The following is a 16,427-nucleotide window of genomic DNA, read 5'->3' on the forward strand; positions in this document are numbered from 1 at the left end:
TCTAGGCTCCTCTTCTAAATCAAAAATAGCCGAAATCCGTGAAAGTTTTTGCGCATCGCCGCATCGCATTTCAAGCATGTCTTTCTGCCAGCAGAAATTGAATTTCAGAGCACGTGAATGAAAATCATCCCAAACCCAACATATCTGTCAGTTAATTATCATATTACTTCTATATCAGATATGAGACACTGCACTTAAGTTCCATTCCCTGGCAGACCGAAGGAACCGAATGGAGCCTCTGGGGACCTCTACAACGTACCCGTAAAGACCCCATTGGATCCCTATTCGGTTCCTTTTTAAAAAAACTCAAAAAATCTGCAAAATCAACTTTAAAATTTTTGAAATTCGGATTCTACGTTAAAATTCCCTATAGAAGGTCATGGAATAATCGCAATATTTTTTTTTTGCAACGGTAAAAAGTTTAAAAAATATAAAACGTATAACGCCTGTTGACTGCTACTTACAGGCGATGCGTTCGAAGTGTACCAGTCAACAGGCGTTATACTTCTTACATTTTTTAAAACTTTTTACCGTTGCAAAAAAAGTTATTGTGATTATTCCGTGACCTTCTATAGAGAATTTTAACGTTGAATCCGAATTTCAACAATTTAAAAGTTGATTTTACTGTTTTTTTGAGTTTTTTAAAAAGGAACCGAATGGGGACCCAATGGGGTCATTGCGGGTACTTTGTAGAGGCTCCATTCGGTCCTTTCGGTACGCCAGGATTTGTGGTTGAAATTAAGTGACTTACTTAATTTAATGAAAAAATGAAATGCATCTACATTTGAAATTCATCATCCTGATCGTCACCAGAAGCCAAATTGGAAATTAAAAATGCTTTTAATTGTACTTAAAACTCGATTTTTATTTTTATAAAGGGCTTAACTGATTAAACCAGATATAGAAAAAGTCACTTTTGATTACTTAACATGATATTTTATTGGAGTCACATAAGGAAGTACTAACATGAGAAAAGTATACTAATTTGAGTAGACGATATTTAAACTTATACCTAAACTCACAAGTTTTATCACATGCGGCAAGAGCGAATCTTGTAATATGAAAAATACTGGGCCATCTGATGATAACTAATGGAGTAACGATTACCAGTGCATCTACCTTATGATCTTTTTCAGTAAACAGGGAAAATTGCGGAAATAAAAAAAAAGATTAATTTTGCAATTATAGTAATTTAAGAATATGATATTCGAAACCTACAATTTTTTCAATTCCTGGCTTCTGAAATTTGTTTAAAAAAGTTTAAAATTGAATAAGTTTAAGGAACATAATTGAGGCACTCAGAAAATTTTTACATGATATTTTAGACGGTTGACGTTAAACATTATTTCAAAGAGTGTCGAGATGATGAGAAAAAATTATTTTTTTATTTTTTAATGTGCATTTTCTATTTTTTATTCTCTTAAACATCCTGGATATTTTTGAAAATTTTTGTGAAAAAATATTTGAATTTTCACGACAGATAATTTGTTGGTTCTGATGGGCTAGCCAGCACCCGATTTGGGCCCCAAATCACTGACTAAAGGATGAGGAAAAAATTAATTTTCTTCAAAGTCTGTTACAATAATTTTCTCTACAGAAGGTAATACATATATGCACTTTCCGCGCGCATTCAAATAGTTAAAACGTAATTTAATAAATTCCTATTTATCTTAATTTATGAAATAAACATACACAATTTAAAGTAATTATTAAAAGTTCAAAAAGAAACGGCAATTCAAATTTCCATGTTTTTTTGAGAGATCGAGGACTTTTCCCGACTTTTCAGGTTTTCCAGGTTCTGTAGCAACCCTGTTATACTATTATTATAAATAAATAAACACCTCTCACATACGCTACTGTTTTATCAGTATGATAATAAATTGAGTCATGCGTTGCGGATTTATCATTCGCAAGTGTTCTGAGCCTGCACTCTTCATAATTCAGTCAGCCAGTCCAGAAAGAAGCAAGGGACTGACGAACATGCTTTCGTTTCATCATGGAGTGGAAAACAGTGGTACTGACTGTATTGATTGTGAGTTTGTGCTTTTTCGCAGTTCCTATTAGAGTGGGTCCTAACACTTCTGATCAAGACTTGAAATTATTTAAGAACTATGTCATTCGATTTAATAAATCATACAGACACAATCCTGAGGAGTACGATAAGAGATTTCAGCGATTTCAGGTGAGTATTTTCAATAAACTTTTATTTAGAACTGTTTTGATTCTGATTACACTCAGTGTTAGGATCCGTAGATATACTTTTTCATTACTTTATGGGTTGTTTTGATTTGCATTGACTCGAAATGCTTCAACTTTTTTAATAAACTAAACAAAAATTGGTTGATTTAATAAAAATGGATAGATTAATAATTATGAATAAAATATTATTGTTGAGAGTTTTAATAAATGCGTTCATATAATTTATTTATTTATTTATTTGAAGATACGAAACATCTGCTATTTATTATAAGCATTAAATAATTTTATAACAAAAGGAAACATTATGACAGTATCATCAAAAAGACTGAGAAAGTATTGTTAATTAAAATAAACTTTAATAATTTTAAATTAGTTTTTGTTGTGGGTGAAAGTACGCAACTTTTTTTTAAACACGTTCAGGTGTCCATAGTACTCGTTCTCGCAAGGGCTTCTGGTATCCGATACCCATTCCGATACCTACTTATACACATACATACATATAAATCTCTTAGCCTCGATTTTTGTATTTTTGTCCATCGCAAAGAAATACGGATTTTTTAAATAAATTGAATTGAGTGTATTTAGCGTAATAACTTAAAAAATGAATTTGTACAGAAAATACCATAAGTTTACGTAAAATTAAGATTTTATAAAATTGATTTATAATTTTCTAGTAGTAATTTTTAATAGTAGTAGTAGTTTTCATATGAAGTCGGGCAGTCTGGCCCTCATGTTGCCACAGAATTGTTTGGGGCTGAAAATATTGTTTTTCAAGGTAAAATATGAGACATATATTTTTGGTTTTTTACAAACAAAAAATGTTTCTTGAAATTAGAGTTACTTGAATATTTAGGCTCATTTTCTCTGCAGAAATTTGTAGTGCTGTGTATCTAAAATATTTCAAATATCTTAAGAAAAGTTGAAAAATTCTAAAAATTACGAAAATGGCGTACATCTTTCGAAAAAACTGAAAAGTCAATTTTATCAAACAGGACACTTTTAAATTTTTATCTTGATTTTTTTCGATTCAAAGTAATATGAGGAAGATATCCTGTCAGTTCCGACTTTAAATAACTATTCCTTTTTATTAAAAAACGGTTTTTTAAAAATATAAAATTCCATTTTCAAAATTTCAATTCAATGCAGGAATTTACTTCAAGGAAATTGAAAGAAATTGAAAAGCTGGAAAAAATGTTTATTGAAAGTAATCGAAATTGAACTGCAAAATTAAAACACTCAAAGAGAAACTCTTTTGAGTTTTAAACTTTTCAAATTGAGACTTATCAAAATTTAAATTCAGAGATTTTTAATTCCAACGCGAAAAAATTACACGTATAAAATAGAAGCTTTTGATTTTAATACTTTTCAATTCAACAATTTTAAATTAAATTTTTCTGAACTTAAAAGTTTAAACTTTTACCAAATTTTAATAATTCAAAGACTTCTTATTGAAAAATATAAATTCACGCTATTATTTTCAATGCTCTTAATTGAATAATGAGACATTTCTTAAATTAAAAATTAAATTATTTTAATTTTTAGTTGTTTCAAATTAATAATTGTTGTTGTTATTAACTGCTCAAGGCTTTGTGTTTCAAACAATTCGGTTTAAAATTGTTTACTTTTGAATATTTGATGTATAATTGCTCATTTTAAATTAACGGTCAAATATTTCTATACACTAACAAATTGTTATTGTTCTCAATGAAATTTATTGACGATTTAGACTGTAACAATATTTTTAAAGGATTTGAAATTTACTAACAATCTTTAATTATGAAATTTATAATATGAAAATAGTTTACAAAATTTCAATCGGACGTTTACATGTTTACGTCAGTTTTCTTATTTAAAATCTAGAAGATATGGTATTTCCCTATTCTGTTCCTAGAATTATTTTATCTTCTTCAAAAATTTTTCTTTAAAATTTCATCTACTTTGATGTTAAAAAATAATAATTTTATGTTACGAAAAAAAAGTTTTTCTTAATGAAGGAATAGTATAGAGTAGACGAAAATTACATATTACATCTCGCTTAAATCACTTATGAATGTTTACTGCCTATCTTGTTACTTTCGTTCTTGACAAACCACTGCTTTACATTAAAAACAATTACATTTCCGTGCAAAAGTTGTAGGCCACCTCTTTTTTATGACTGAATAAATTCTTTTAATTTTAATTATACCAGAACTAAACAAACTTCTCTTTTAAAGGTTGATTGTTTTCGAAATTCTGCATAAAATAAGCCCAAGGCGAAGCCAATTAGTCTAGTTTTTAAGTAGATATTGCAAAATAGTGTAAATTTCAATGCTTTCTTAAATTTTCAATAACTTTCCAAATAATCAACATTTTTCAATGTTTTTGTGCTCATTTTGAAGTTATTTTTTCCCTATTATCACATCAGTTTACATGTATAAAGTGTGAATAATTTCTTTTCGAATTCCAAGAACTTGAAGTTGTAATACAAAAGTTGGAAACATTTGAAAACATCTTATCTGTAGGCAAATCAGGATAAAAGTTAAATAAATATATATTTTGAGAAAATTACATAGAAACTTCTTATATTTTAGAAAAATATTTTTGTTAGTCAAAATAACATTGCAATTTTTCCAAATTTCTTGTTGCAACTTCAAGTTCTTGTAATTTAAAAAGAAAATGTTTACGATTTATAGTCATAAGCTGTTGTAATACGGTGTAAAAAAGCTTCAAAATGAGCCCAAGAACATTAAAAATGTTGACTATTCTGGAAGTTATTGAAAATTTAAGGAAACATTGAAATTAGTCCTATTTTTGCAATATCTAATTAAAAACTAGACAAATTTAGCTTCAACTTTGGATTATTTTATACAGTATTTCGAAAACAATCAAACTTTTAAAGAGAATTTTCTTTAGCTCTGGTATAATTAAAATTAAGAGAATTTATTCAGTCATAAAAAAAGGTGGCCTAAAACTTTTGCACAGCAGTGTATGTTGGAAAAATCGAATTTTTGTATTTTTCTCGGAAAGAAAGAAAGGTACAGAAATGTCTAGTTAAAAGTTGAAACACCTAGAAAAGTCCTACAATTAAAAAACACCTCCTAATTTTTGTGATAGATTGCATCGTTTACTAGACAAAAATGATATTAAAACAAATTTCACTGGCCTCAACAGTGGTTTAAACTTGCATAAACCTCTGATAAGATCTTTTTTTTCCATAAACCAAAACTTTTTGAAAATAGTGGAAAAACGTTTAGGTTTTCCTGCAAGTCTTCTTTTCATGATTTAAAAATTCGATAAAAAATAATTGTTCAAATTTTGCTGGGTTGAATTGAAAGACCAAGAATTCCCTCGTCGAATAAAACAAATGTTTATAAAAATACAATAAAAAATACAAAAATTGATTAAACTGTCCAGTCTAAGCTGGACCTCTCTGCCTGATTTAAAATTTGATTGGTCCGCAAAGAAAACTAAATTGCGTACATGCATTCTCAAGATGCAACATTACAAAAAAAACTTGCGTCAATTTTTTCATAATTTACTTGAATGTTCAAGTAGCCCTAATTGTGCGAAAAACGTTTTTTTTTGTTTGTAAAATACAAAAAATACGTTATTTTTTTTGGAAATAAATATACTTCAGAACAACATCTTGGAAACCCGCAGCAGTCCAAGGATTTTAATGAAACTTTTGCATTGTGTTGCTAAAAGTATGTAATAAAAAGGTAAACAACCAGACATCATTGTTCATTTCAAAATCAAATTAATATCTCAAAATTTTCAAAAATCGATTAGAAAGTTGTATAACTTAAATAACTTATGTTCTAAAGCTGCAAAAATAATGTGAATGTATATGTTGGGGCTGCTCATTATGATTTTAAATTCAAAAAATTTAAAATGGCAGACCACATTTTTTTGATAATCATAGACATTGAAAAAATAAATAAATTGTTCATATTTGACATAATAATTCCTTAAATCATTTGAAAATTGCAAGAAATGAGTTGAATTTAAAAAGAAGGGTAAAAAATCCTTAAATCAAGCAGAGCACCCCCCAGAAATGATTTCTGACGTTTATTTTGGAAAGTGTCATTGGGTAAAAATATACGATTATAGAAAAATGGTGCTTAAAGTTTACAATAAAAATTATAGTTTGAATTTTTTCCTCTGTGGGTCATACTTTTTGAGTAATCAACTCTGAGAGTAAGGAGTGAGTTGTACCGCGCGTGTGTCACGCTTCTTTGGTAGCTCATATCTCTAAACGGGCTCATTTCAAGATGAAAGTGCACATAAATAAAGTTGTGTAGATTTTTCGTTCTACAATTTAAGTTTCATACATTTTTCTCGAAAAAATACCTTATTTCGAGATATGAACTTTGAAAGAATGGTGTAAACCGCGCTCGATTTAAGGGTATTTTCACCATTATTTACGAGTTCATCTTATTTTACATCAAATTCAAATGCCTTAATAAATATGCATGCCAAGTATACAATTTTTTTTCAAGTATAAATATTTAAAAAGTTTCAATAAAATCCGTGGACTGCTGTCGGGTTCCTAATAGTTTTTGCATTTCTAACGTCTTATGTGACTCTTTTTATATGTATTACCAAAATAAGTGATTGTTTTAAAGAAAGGAGGGTTAATTTAATCGAAATAACCAATTAAATAATTTTTTCTCAATGGAAATATTTAATGTTTTCAATCAGGTATATTTAATTTATAGAGATCGCTCCAACACATCGATAAAATGAATAGACTGCGGTCTTCCGACACCAGTGCCTTTTATGGATTAACACAATTTTCAGATTTGACCGAGGAAGAATTTTTGACTTTGCATTTACGTCCCGATATATCAGTGCGAAGTGCAAAGCATTTAATTAATCCTCACAGTCTTAATCGTCACTCTGAGAAATCTGATTCCAAATCAGTACTTGGTCGAATGAAAAGGGCAAATGGAATTCCAACAAAATTCGATTGGCGTAATAAGGGTGTAGTGACGCCTGTAAAAGCTCAAGGATCTTGTGGAGCTTGTTGGGCTTTCAGCACTGTTGAAGTTGCTGAAGCGATGTTTGCTATACAAAATGGAAGCCTGTATTCTTTCAGTGTTCAAGAGGTACTTCATAATTAGACTTTGCTTTTTTTTTAAACTGCATATAGTACACTTGAGAATTTTTTGTTTTAAATAATATATTCAGGGTGGCCGTCAGCGAAAAAATCTGGGAAATTTATTGCTCATGAAAAGTCAGCGATTCAAAAAAAATCTCGCAAAATTCAGGTTATTTCTATAATAGGGACTTCAAATAACGGCCAAGGATAACAAGTTACAAATTTTAATATGCAGGCCCGTTGAGAGAAAACCCCGGACCCGGGGGTGGGGGGCAGATCGACGGGTTCCTATATGCAATTTTGAAAAGTTAGAATTCAGTATGATGAAATCCGGGCCCGGAGAGAATCTAATAATATATCAACCAGATGGCGGCAGTTAATTAGTTCCAAACGCCACCGCCCAGCCAGTTAATTAGTTTCACAAAAGGCAGCTGAATAGCCCACCACGTATTTCATTAATTTACCACACACACGCACACACGTGCACACTGACACACACACCCTTTCGAATCTCGCGCCATACGAAATTACCAATCACTGCTCAAACAGATGGGACCCACATTAATCGCATGTTTTCATTTATAACCATATCAACAACAATAGAATCCTTCAAACCTTAAATTATCAGCAATTATGTCGCAAAGTGCTCTAAATGTAACTAAATCTTCGTACACTCAAAATCATGGAAAAAACAACCAAAATCTCACCCCTGGGCATAAATGAAGGAGTGAAAGAAGGAAAGCAAGATTTAGAACCCCAAAAATCGAAAGTTAAATATGAGCTGGCCTTCGAGGAATTTGACAGATGGAGAAAACAAAACAGAAGAATTTCCGGTCAGGGCTCATGATTATCAAAGAACATTCACTTGATAGGACCTCCCATGATTTCGGTAAAGGACTTTCGGATGCTCACTTTTCAGGGGGCTCTATGGAGTCATAACAAATGATGGTTTTGAATAAAAAATCTTACATCACTCGTATGGTTATACATGTCCTTACACGGGGAATTCAATATTCACAGGACGTCGAGAAAAAGAGGTAAAGACGCGTCTAACATTACTTGTAATGTAATATGCTATTATTATAAAGGTAGTGTTACCTAATAAAATCTCGAAAATTGACGTTAATGAAAAATTATGCAGAAAAAAGTTTTAGCACAAAAGAATGGAAGATTAGGTGACAGAAATATTAACCCAGTGTACGGAAAAAAATTATACGTACAAAAGTCACGAACTAGTAGCTAGGTCTCGAATAGGAGAAAAATTCATTGGACATTGATGTAATTTCGTAAATAATCTGCGAATTTTGAAAAAGAATTGACGAACTCGATATGCAAGTCTAAAACCGCTCATCACTTTTTTCCCCTAAATAATTACAAAAATAATATGAGTGTTTGGGAAAAGTTTCACAGAGCACTCACGAGCTTGCCCGACAAATCTGGGAACTAGGACGTAGGTTCGTCTTTACGTAGCTCGCACACACTCGCACCTAACCGCTCGGTGCGTATGTGCACGCGTATGTGTGGATTGAATTCTTCGGATGGGTGGCTAGAATTTTTATCATACGTACATTGTTCGGCCTCAATGGCTGCGCGTGTTTACGCACTCATGGTTTATGTTTAGAAACTGTCGAGTTCGAGGTTTCAAATCCTCAGAGTTGTGCTAATTTATAAATGATAAATTAAATCGCACAAATAAAATTTTTCCCTTTTTATATTAAAGTCTAAGATTTTCAGGAACTGTTCGTAGGAAATTCGAACTGTTCGTAGGAAATTCGAACTGTTCGTAAACAAGTTCTAAATTTACCCATGCATTTTTCATAGAAATAAGGATTTAATGTTTAATTTTTTTTATCCCGTATCTGAGACCTACCTACAAGTTCGTGATTTTTTTTATGGATAAATTTGTTCCGTGTGGGCATAAAATTTGGTGACGTCTTTACGACATTGTCACAATATCCTTAAGAAAACTTAGGACATTGTATGTCCATTTCGTTACGGTGTCATTATATGATTACGTAAAGACATCGTAAGATCATACTACGTATTTACGATAATGAATTAATTTTTTAAATTAAAAATTTAACTATATCAGTTGAAGATTCATAATTTTATTTGAAAAGTCATCTCTCTCTTTGAAAGTTGAACTTTATTGTTGAAAATTGATCTTTTTAATTCAACATTTAACTACAGTGAAACCCTTCAATAGCACTCCCTTATATAGCCCTTCCTAGAATTGACTCCGCGCCGCAGGTAGGCGTAACAGGAGCTGCGCGGGGTGCGCAGAATCTGCGGTTGTCACTCAGGCGAGCATTCAGGTGTGAACAAACAAAACCGGAGCGGGCTATAATGAGTTAGTTCCCATCCACCGTCAGCCCCAAAATCGGCGCTATATAAAAGTTTCACTGCACTTTGGTGACAAATCATTTTCTTTTGGGTGGAAAGTTCCTCTTTTTGGTTAAAAATGTATCTACTTGGTTGAAAATTAACTTTTTTGTTGAAAAATCATAATCTCGGTTTGCTGTTGTTGAAATATTAACTATTAATTTTTTCGTTGGGAATTCGTCTTTTTGTTAAAAATTTGATTTTTTAGATTTAAAAGGTACCTGTTTCTAAAAAAATAGAATTTTTAGCTTAAAAAGGCAACTGATTTTGTCTAAATTTTTCGGTTTTTTTTTGTTTGAAAATGCGACTATTTAGTTAAAAAATCAATTATTTTGTTGACAATATAACTATTTTTTTTTTAATTCAATGATTTTGTTAACAAGACATCTTTTTGGTCCAAAATTCAACCGTTTTGTAAAACATTCGTCTATTTGAACAGAAAACTCATCCTTCTTAAATAAAAATTCTTTTTTGATGGTAGAAAATTCATCTTATTGGGTTAAAAAAAAGTACACCAGAACCGCGTTTTAGCAACCCGCGGTTGAACTGCTGGTCTACGCAATTTCTCTATTGGCAGAGAGAGAGACAGGCCGTGGCGAATTTTGCTTGGAAAACACTAGCAGGGTATAAATGCGCTATGGACAGGTACTCAGTCAAGTATGAATTGCGCAATATTATGCATTCCATTTGGAAACGATTCAGGCGCGTTTAATTGTAAAATTTTCATTTGAAACTATTTTATTTCGCTTGAAAAATATTGGACGTTAAAAATGTCACGAAATTAAAATCCTGGTCTTTGCGTATTGATGGTTAGGGAAAATGAAAAAATGTTAATGGGAAATTAGAGTTATAAGTCGGGAAGTTTTGAAAATTAAGTTTTTTGGCCACCCTATAAATGAAAAAATGTTAATGGGAAATTAGAGTTATAAGTCGGGAAGTTTTGAAAATTAAGTTTTTTGGCCACCCTATATATATATATATATATATTCTTGATTATAATTAATTTTGTAAGAGATACTGAATGTCACAAAAATAGTTCAGATTAAAATAGTTTATTTATCAATAGTCATTTGAATGTTTGCGTTGTTGCTTTTGATGCAAAGAAAGACTGTATTTATAATTAATTTGCATTGACCAAGAGACAGTTTTATTCCTTATGAAAAATTCTTTACAATATGGTACATCCTTAAGAACAAAAACTGATTTGATATCTATGTAAATTAAATTGTATTATCCTTAATTAAGATGATTGACTGTGCTGCGAATGGTAATTATGGCTGCGAGGGTGGAGACATCTGTAGTCTACTTACGTGGTTGGCGGGAGCAAAAATTAAAATATTACCAGAAACTACGTATCCTCTTACGAGAAGCACAGATGCATGCAAATTAGAGAGGTAAGTATTACACTGTGCATTTTAAAATGTTTGGATTTTTAAAAAATTTTATGCATATCCCCCCAAATTTATTCGGAACAACAACAAAATAAATGCTGCAAAAAATTTTTTTTGAGTTCCCGCAAGTCCACTGAACTTTATCAAGTATTTCCTATAAGAAAAATACTTTTTTGTAAATTTTATTCAGAATCATCAAGATTAGCTGCATCGAGTTCACCCTGAACATAACTCTTCATAATTAGCCATAAGATGCAAAAAAAATTCATTTTTGAATTTCACTCGTGTAAGTCTGTTTTATAGGGTTTTATAGTGATAAATTGGGTTTTTCGAGTTTTTGACACAAATAATAATTTTTTGCGGTTTCTGTTAATAAAAATTATTTCTAATGCATAAAATATCACTTTCTACTGAAAATTATATGTCCGAATTATTTGTTTAATCAATTTGTTATTTGTTATAGTTTATAGAAATTTTCTTTTAGCATTGATTTAGAAAGTCCGACTATTTTCTAAATTTTTCAACTTGCTTTCAACTTTTCAGTCAGAGCGCGATAATAATCAATTATATTTAACAAGCATAATTATTTAAACACTGTATTATTATTCAGTGTTTTGATTAAACTATTACTCGGGTAAACCCGGTTATGCATCATAGCCACGGACTAAGTCAAAAGACTGATGAGATTAGAATGTTATAAGTTAATACAAATAATTTAATACGATGGTTGAAACCTCCTGCGATGATGTTGTAGGTTTACAATTACGAGCGGCCACGAGCATTGGAGGTGACAACAGTCACCTCTGGATGATTTCTTAGAGCTACCATTATATTTTCTTTTTATTAAACTTTTACTCGGGTAAACCCGGTTATACATCATAGCCATGGACTAAGTCAAGTGACTGATGAGACTAGAATGTTATAAGTTAATTTAAATAATTTAATACGATGCTTGAAACCTCCTGCGATCATGTTGTAGGTATACAATTACGGGCGGCCACGAACGTTGGAGGTGACAACAGTCACCTCTGGATGATTTCTTAGAGCTACCATTATATTTTCTTTTTATTAAACTTTTACTCGGGTAAACCCGGTTATACATCATAGCCATGGACTAAGTCAAGTGACTGATGAGATTAGAATGTTATAAGTTAATTTAAATAATTTAATACGATGTTTGAAACCTCCTGCGATCATGTTGTAGGTATACAATTACGAGCGGCCACGAGCGTTGGAGGTGACAACAGTCACCTCTAGATGCTTTTTTAGAGCTACCATCTGCCACTCCACGGATTTTTAGTCGCTCGCTTCCTGATGGTCAAGAAAGTTTCTTACAATGCGACAGGTGTTTAATAAGATCGCCTTCTGAGCTGCTCCCAATACCCTACTGATTCCTAAATGTTCAATATGTTCAGTGCATCTTGTGTGCACATTTCCTGTAGCCGAAATCACAATAGGATGAATAGATGCATGATTCACATTCCTCCATATGGTCTTTACTTCATGCCTTAACTCGCTATACTTGTGGATCTTGGTTGTATAGGTTGACTGCAAATTTCGGTTAAGCGGACGAACAATGTCGATGATGTAGACTCTTCCACCTTTTTTCTCGCATCACGATGTCAGGTCGATTGGCCCGGATGTAATGATCCGTTTGGATAGTAACATCCCAATATAAGATGTAATCTTCGCTTTCTAAAACGGGTATCGGAATGTATCTATAGAAGGGCATCTATTATTTTAAAAGCCCTAGGTTTAGGGCAAGTTGTTGATGTATAATGTCCGCTACATCATTATGTCTGTGCGTATATTCTCTCTGAGCCATTACGCGACAGCCATCAATAATGTGCTCGATGGATTCGTTGGTATCTCCACATAATCCGCAGCAGTGAACCAAGTCTTGATTTAACACGTGCTTGCGATAATTCCTGGCGCTGACAACCTTTCCCTGCATCGCAATGACGAATCCTTCCGTTTCTGGATACAGAACACCCTATCTTAGCCAAATATTAGATGCCTCACTATCCACTTCATTTTTATCTAACATGTTGGGGTGCTCGCCATGGATGGCTTTCTGCCTCCATTGTATTTCTAATTCCTCCATGGTTTCTGCCCTGATATTCAAGGCCCCATCTGAGGACAAATTTAAGGGCGTGTAGTCAAGATCCGCTTGACAGATGTTACAGTAAAACGCAACAATTCGTTTGCTGTTAAAATAGTCTCGCAACTGTATAACTTGTGACTCACACAGTTTTTTAACATCTACAACGCTCCTACCCCCTGAAAGTCATGGTAGAACTACCCTTTCAATCGCTGAATTTCTGTGTTGCATTCGGTGCTTCGTCATTTCTACGCGAAAAATTGTGTTATATATTGAAGGTCGGTGTTAGACCATTTTATGAGCCCGAAGGAGTACGTGAGGACAGGGATGGCATATGTGTTGATTGCCCGGATTTTGTTTGCCGAGTTGAGAAAACTCTTCATAATTAATCTGAGTCTTGCAGTGAAGGCAGTCGTTAGGCTTGTCTTAACAATCGTATGCTGAATACCCTTAGATTCAAGAATACCCAGATATTTATATGAATCGCCTGCAGCCATTGCCTCGATGTCAGTTTCGAACTCGTTCTCTAACTCTGCGGTTCCTAATTCCCCTCTGATTAAATGCACTGTTCTACATTTATCTAGTCCGAACTCCTTGTGGATATCATTGGAAAACTGCTTTGTGACATCGATCACTTGCTGCAGTTTCTGGCCTGAACTAGCGTACAGCGTCAGGTCATCCATGTAAAGAAGATGGGTCACTTGAAGACCATTCTCATTATCATGAATTCTGAACCCACGAGACATGCTGTTTAGTGTTTTGCTCAATAGATTCGACGCTAAACAGAACCACCATAGTGCGCTGAAGGAGTCTCCTTGAAATATACCCGTCGTAAAGCGTATTGATCTAGTTATCCTTGGTTCTCCATGATAAAAATACTTAATTCTTGTACCCCAGAGCCTCATCGCATGGCTTAGAAAGTCAATAATGCGTGGCCAGATTTCGTAAAGTTTTAAGACTTCAAGCAAATAGTCATGCGGCTCGGAAGGAAACGCTTGCTTGTAGTCAATGTATGCCATGTGTAAGTTCCTTTGATGCTTACGAGTTTGAGTCATGGCAACAGTGTCTACACAGTGAAAAATAAGGATCAATTTTGTTGCAGAGCCTTTTGCTCCAGCGACCATTTGACTCTCGAGATCTTAATGATTTTCCATTCGAATCAATTTGATCTCATTTTTTAGTTCATTTGTGAGACTAAACAAAATGGCCGCCAATTATTGGCGCCGGTGTAAAAACGACATAACCTAAAAATGGTATCTAACTGCACGCAAGTGACAACTAGAATTAACAGGTGATATTTTCTAATATCAGATTTCGTTAGTTTTTCAACTTTTCAAGTACGCTGCACGATCAGAATCCATAAGAAGCTTAAATATGAGCTGAAGTATTGTAAGAACGTCAGCCATCTTGGTTTGACTTCATACAAGATCCCGAATCAGATCATAATAATCTCAAAAGTCGATCATTCTCTTCGGCTGATTGAAACGCTCTTGAATTCGGTATCATTTTTGTTGCATATCAAAATGATATTGATTTCGGTATCATTTTGAACCCTTCTTTCCTATGTATAGTGACTAGATCTTTACAGCCTCGCGAGTTTTTACAACATCCTTTTTGTTCTATTGTGAGAATGTAATTCTCGTCGCAATGAGAATATACCTTATCTGCAATGATAGCTGTAAGACATTTATAAATTGTTGGAAGACAGGCTTTCGGTCGAAAGTCGGATGGATTTTGAGCGTCTGGTTTTTTTGGTAACATATACGTAGTACCTTGGAGCATAAAGCTTGGCATCAGATCTGGGTGTTCAATGATTTTCTGAAAATACCTTGCCAACGCAAGATGCACACTCGTCAGGTACTTGTACCAGAAGTTGTGCACCAGGTCCGGACCTGGAGCTTTCCAATTACTTGTCCATTTCAAGACCGCTGAAACATCTAAAGCTGTGATGTTTGTCAGTTTCATTTCAGGGCTATTGCTTGCCCTTGCTTCCTCCAGTTTGCACCACGCAGTTAAACACTGTATTAGTATTAAGCTGTATGAAACACTACCGAAGGTGTTCCGCGTTGATGTCGCGGTAGGACTTGAGCTTTTCTCTTATGACTTTGACGGCAATGATGACGGTAGCATTGCTACTGACAGGGTTTCCCATGCCAAATAGGCTGATAACGAAGAGGAGAGGGAGTAAGTAGAACACCAAAATCCATAAATGAAAAATGGAGAGCATATTAAAGATTTTAAACACTGTATTATTATAGTGTTTTTATTAAACTTTTACTCGGGTAAAACCGGTTATACATCATAGCCGCGGACTAAGGCAAGTGACTGATGAGATTAGAATGTTATAAGTTAATTCAAAAAATTTAATGCGATGGTTGAAACCTTGTGTGATGATGTTGTAGGTATACAATTACGAGCGGCCACGAGCGTTGGAGGTGACAACAGTCACCTCTGGCTGCTTTCTCAGAGCAATATGCTTTCTTATTGATAGCAATATTCTCTGAGAATAATGCTAGAAAGATGCGGGTTTTTCTGAAATTTTCCAATTTTTGCTCAGTTCACAATTATACTGAGGTAATAACTAATTAAAATTAACCAAAAATATTTATAAATAATTATAATAATATTCTTTTGGAAAAATGCTAGAAAGTTGTGGTTTTTACATTTTCATTTCTGAGAATGTAATGTAATCGTCCAAATTTTCGATCTCTGGTTTTTAACGGATCTTTACGTTTCGGCACTCGCGGAATCCGAAAATCATAAAATTTCTTCGGTGTCTGTCTGTATGTCTGTATGTATGGTTGCCTGAATTTTGTAGCCACGCTAACTTTTGAAGGATTTGTCCAATCGAGTCCGCATTTGATACACTTTTGAAGGTACCCAAAATGAAGGCGTTCGTTAATCAGATATTTCGAACCAAAATTTAAAAATTGGGCGCATTTTCAAAATTTAGAATTTTTTTTTTTGAAATTTAAAAAAATATTGTCGAAGTTTCTTATAGATGGGTGAAAGATTTGCAAATTATCCAAATAAATTTTTTTTTTTTTTGATGAAAATTAAAAAAGTTATATAATTGTAAAAAATTTGAAAATTTTCGAAAAATATAAAAAATTATTTTTTTTCATAGATCCAAAAATTTCATTCAAAATTTACACTAGATACCAAATATATTTCAAAACTATTCTAGCCGAATTTTTTTATTAGATTAGATTTTGATTAGATTAGATTAAAATTAATGAATGAAAAATTTGTAATTATTAAATCAGTTATTTTT

The 16,427-nt window shown here is 32.8% G+C and overlaps 1 protein-coding gene across 1 annotated transcript in view; it reads left to right on the forward strand.

The window, feature by feature from the left end:
- The first annotated feature begins 1,904 nt into the window (after positions 1-1,904).
- LOC117177250 (cathepsin O-like) overlaps positions 1,905-16,427 on the forward strand; it is a 21,884-nt gene continuing 7,361 nt past the window's right edge. The window contains exons 1-3 of the mRNA XM_033367830.1: positions 1,905-2,182; positions 6,897-7,286; positions 10,907-11,055. Coding sequence (XP_033223721.1) covers positions 1,997-2,182; positions 6,897-7,286; positions 10,907-11,055 — 725 coding nt within the window. The 5' untranslated portion in view covers positions 1,905-1,996. The remainder of the gene's footprint in view (positions 2,183-6,896; positions 7,287-10,906; positions 11,056-16,427) is intronic.

This window comes from Belonocnema kinseyi, chromosome 7 (genome assembly GCF_010883055.1).
Source record: "Belonocnema kinseyi isolate 2016_QV_RU_SX_M_011 chromosome 7, B_treatae_v1, whole genome shotgun sequence".
In the NCBI taxonomy this organism is placed as follows: Eukaryota; Metazoa; Arthropoda; class Insecta; order Hymenoptera; family Cynipidae; genus Belonocnema; species Belonocnema kinseyi.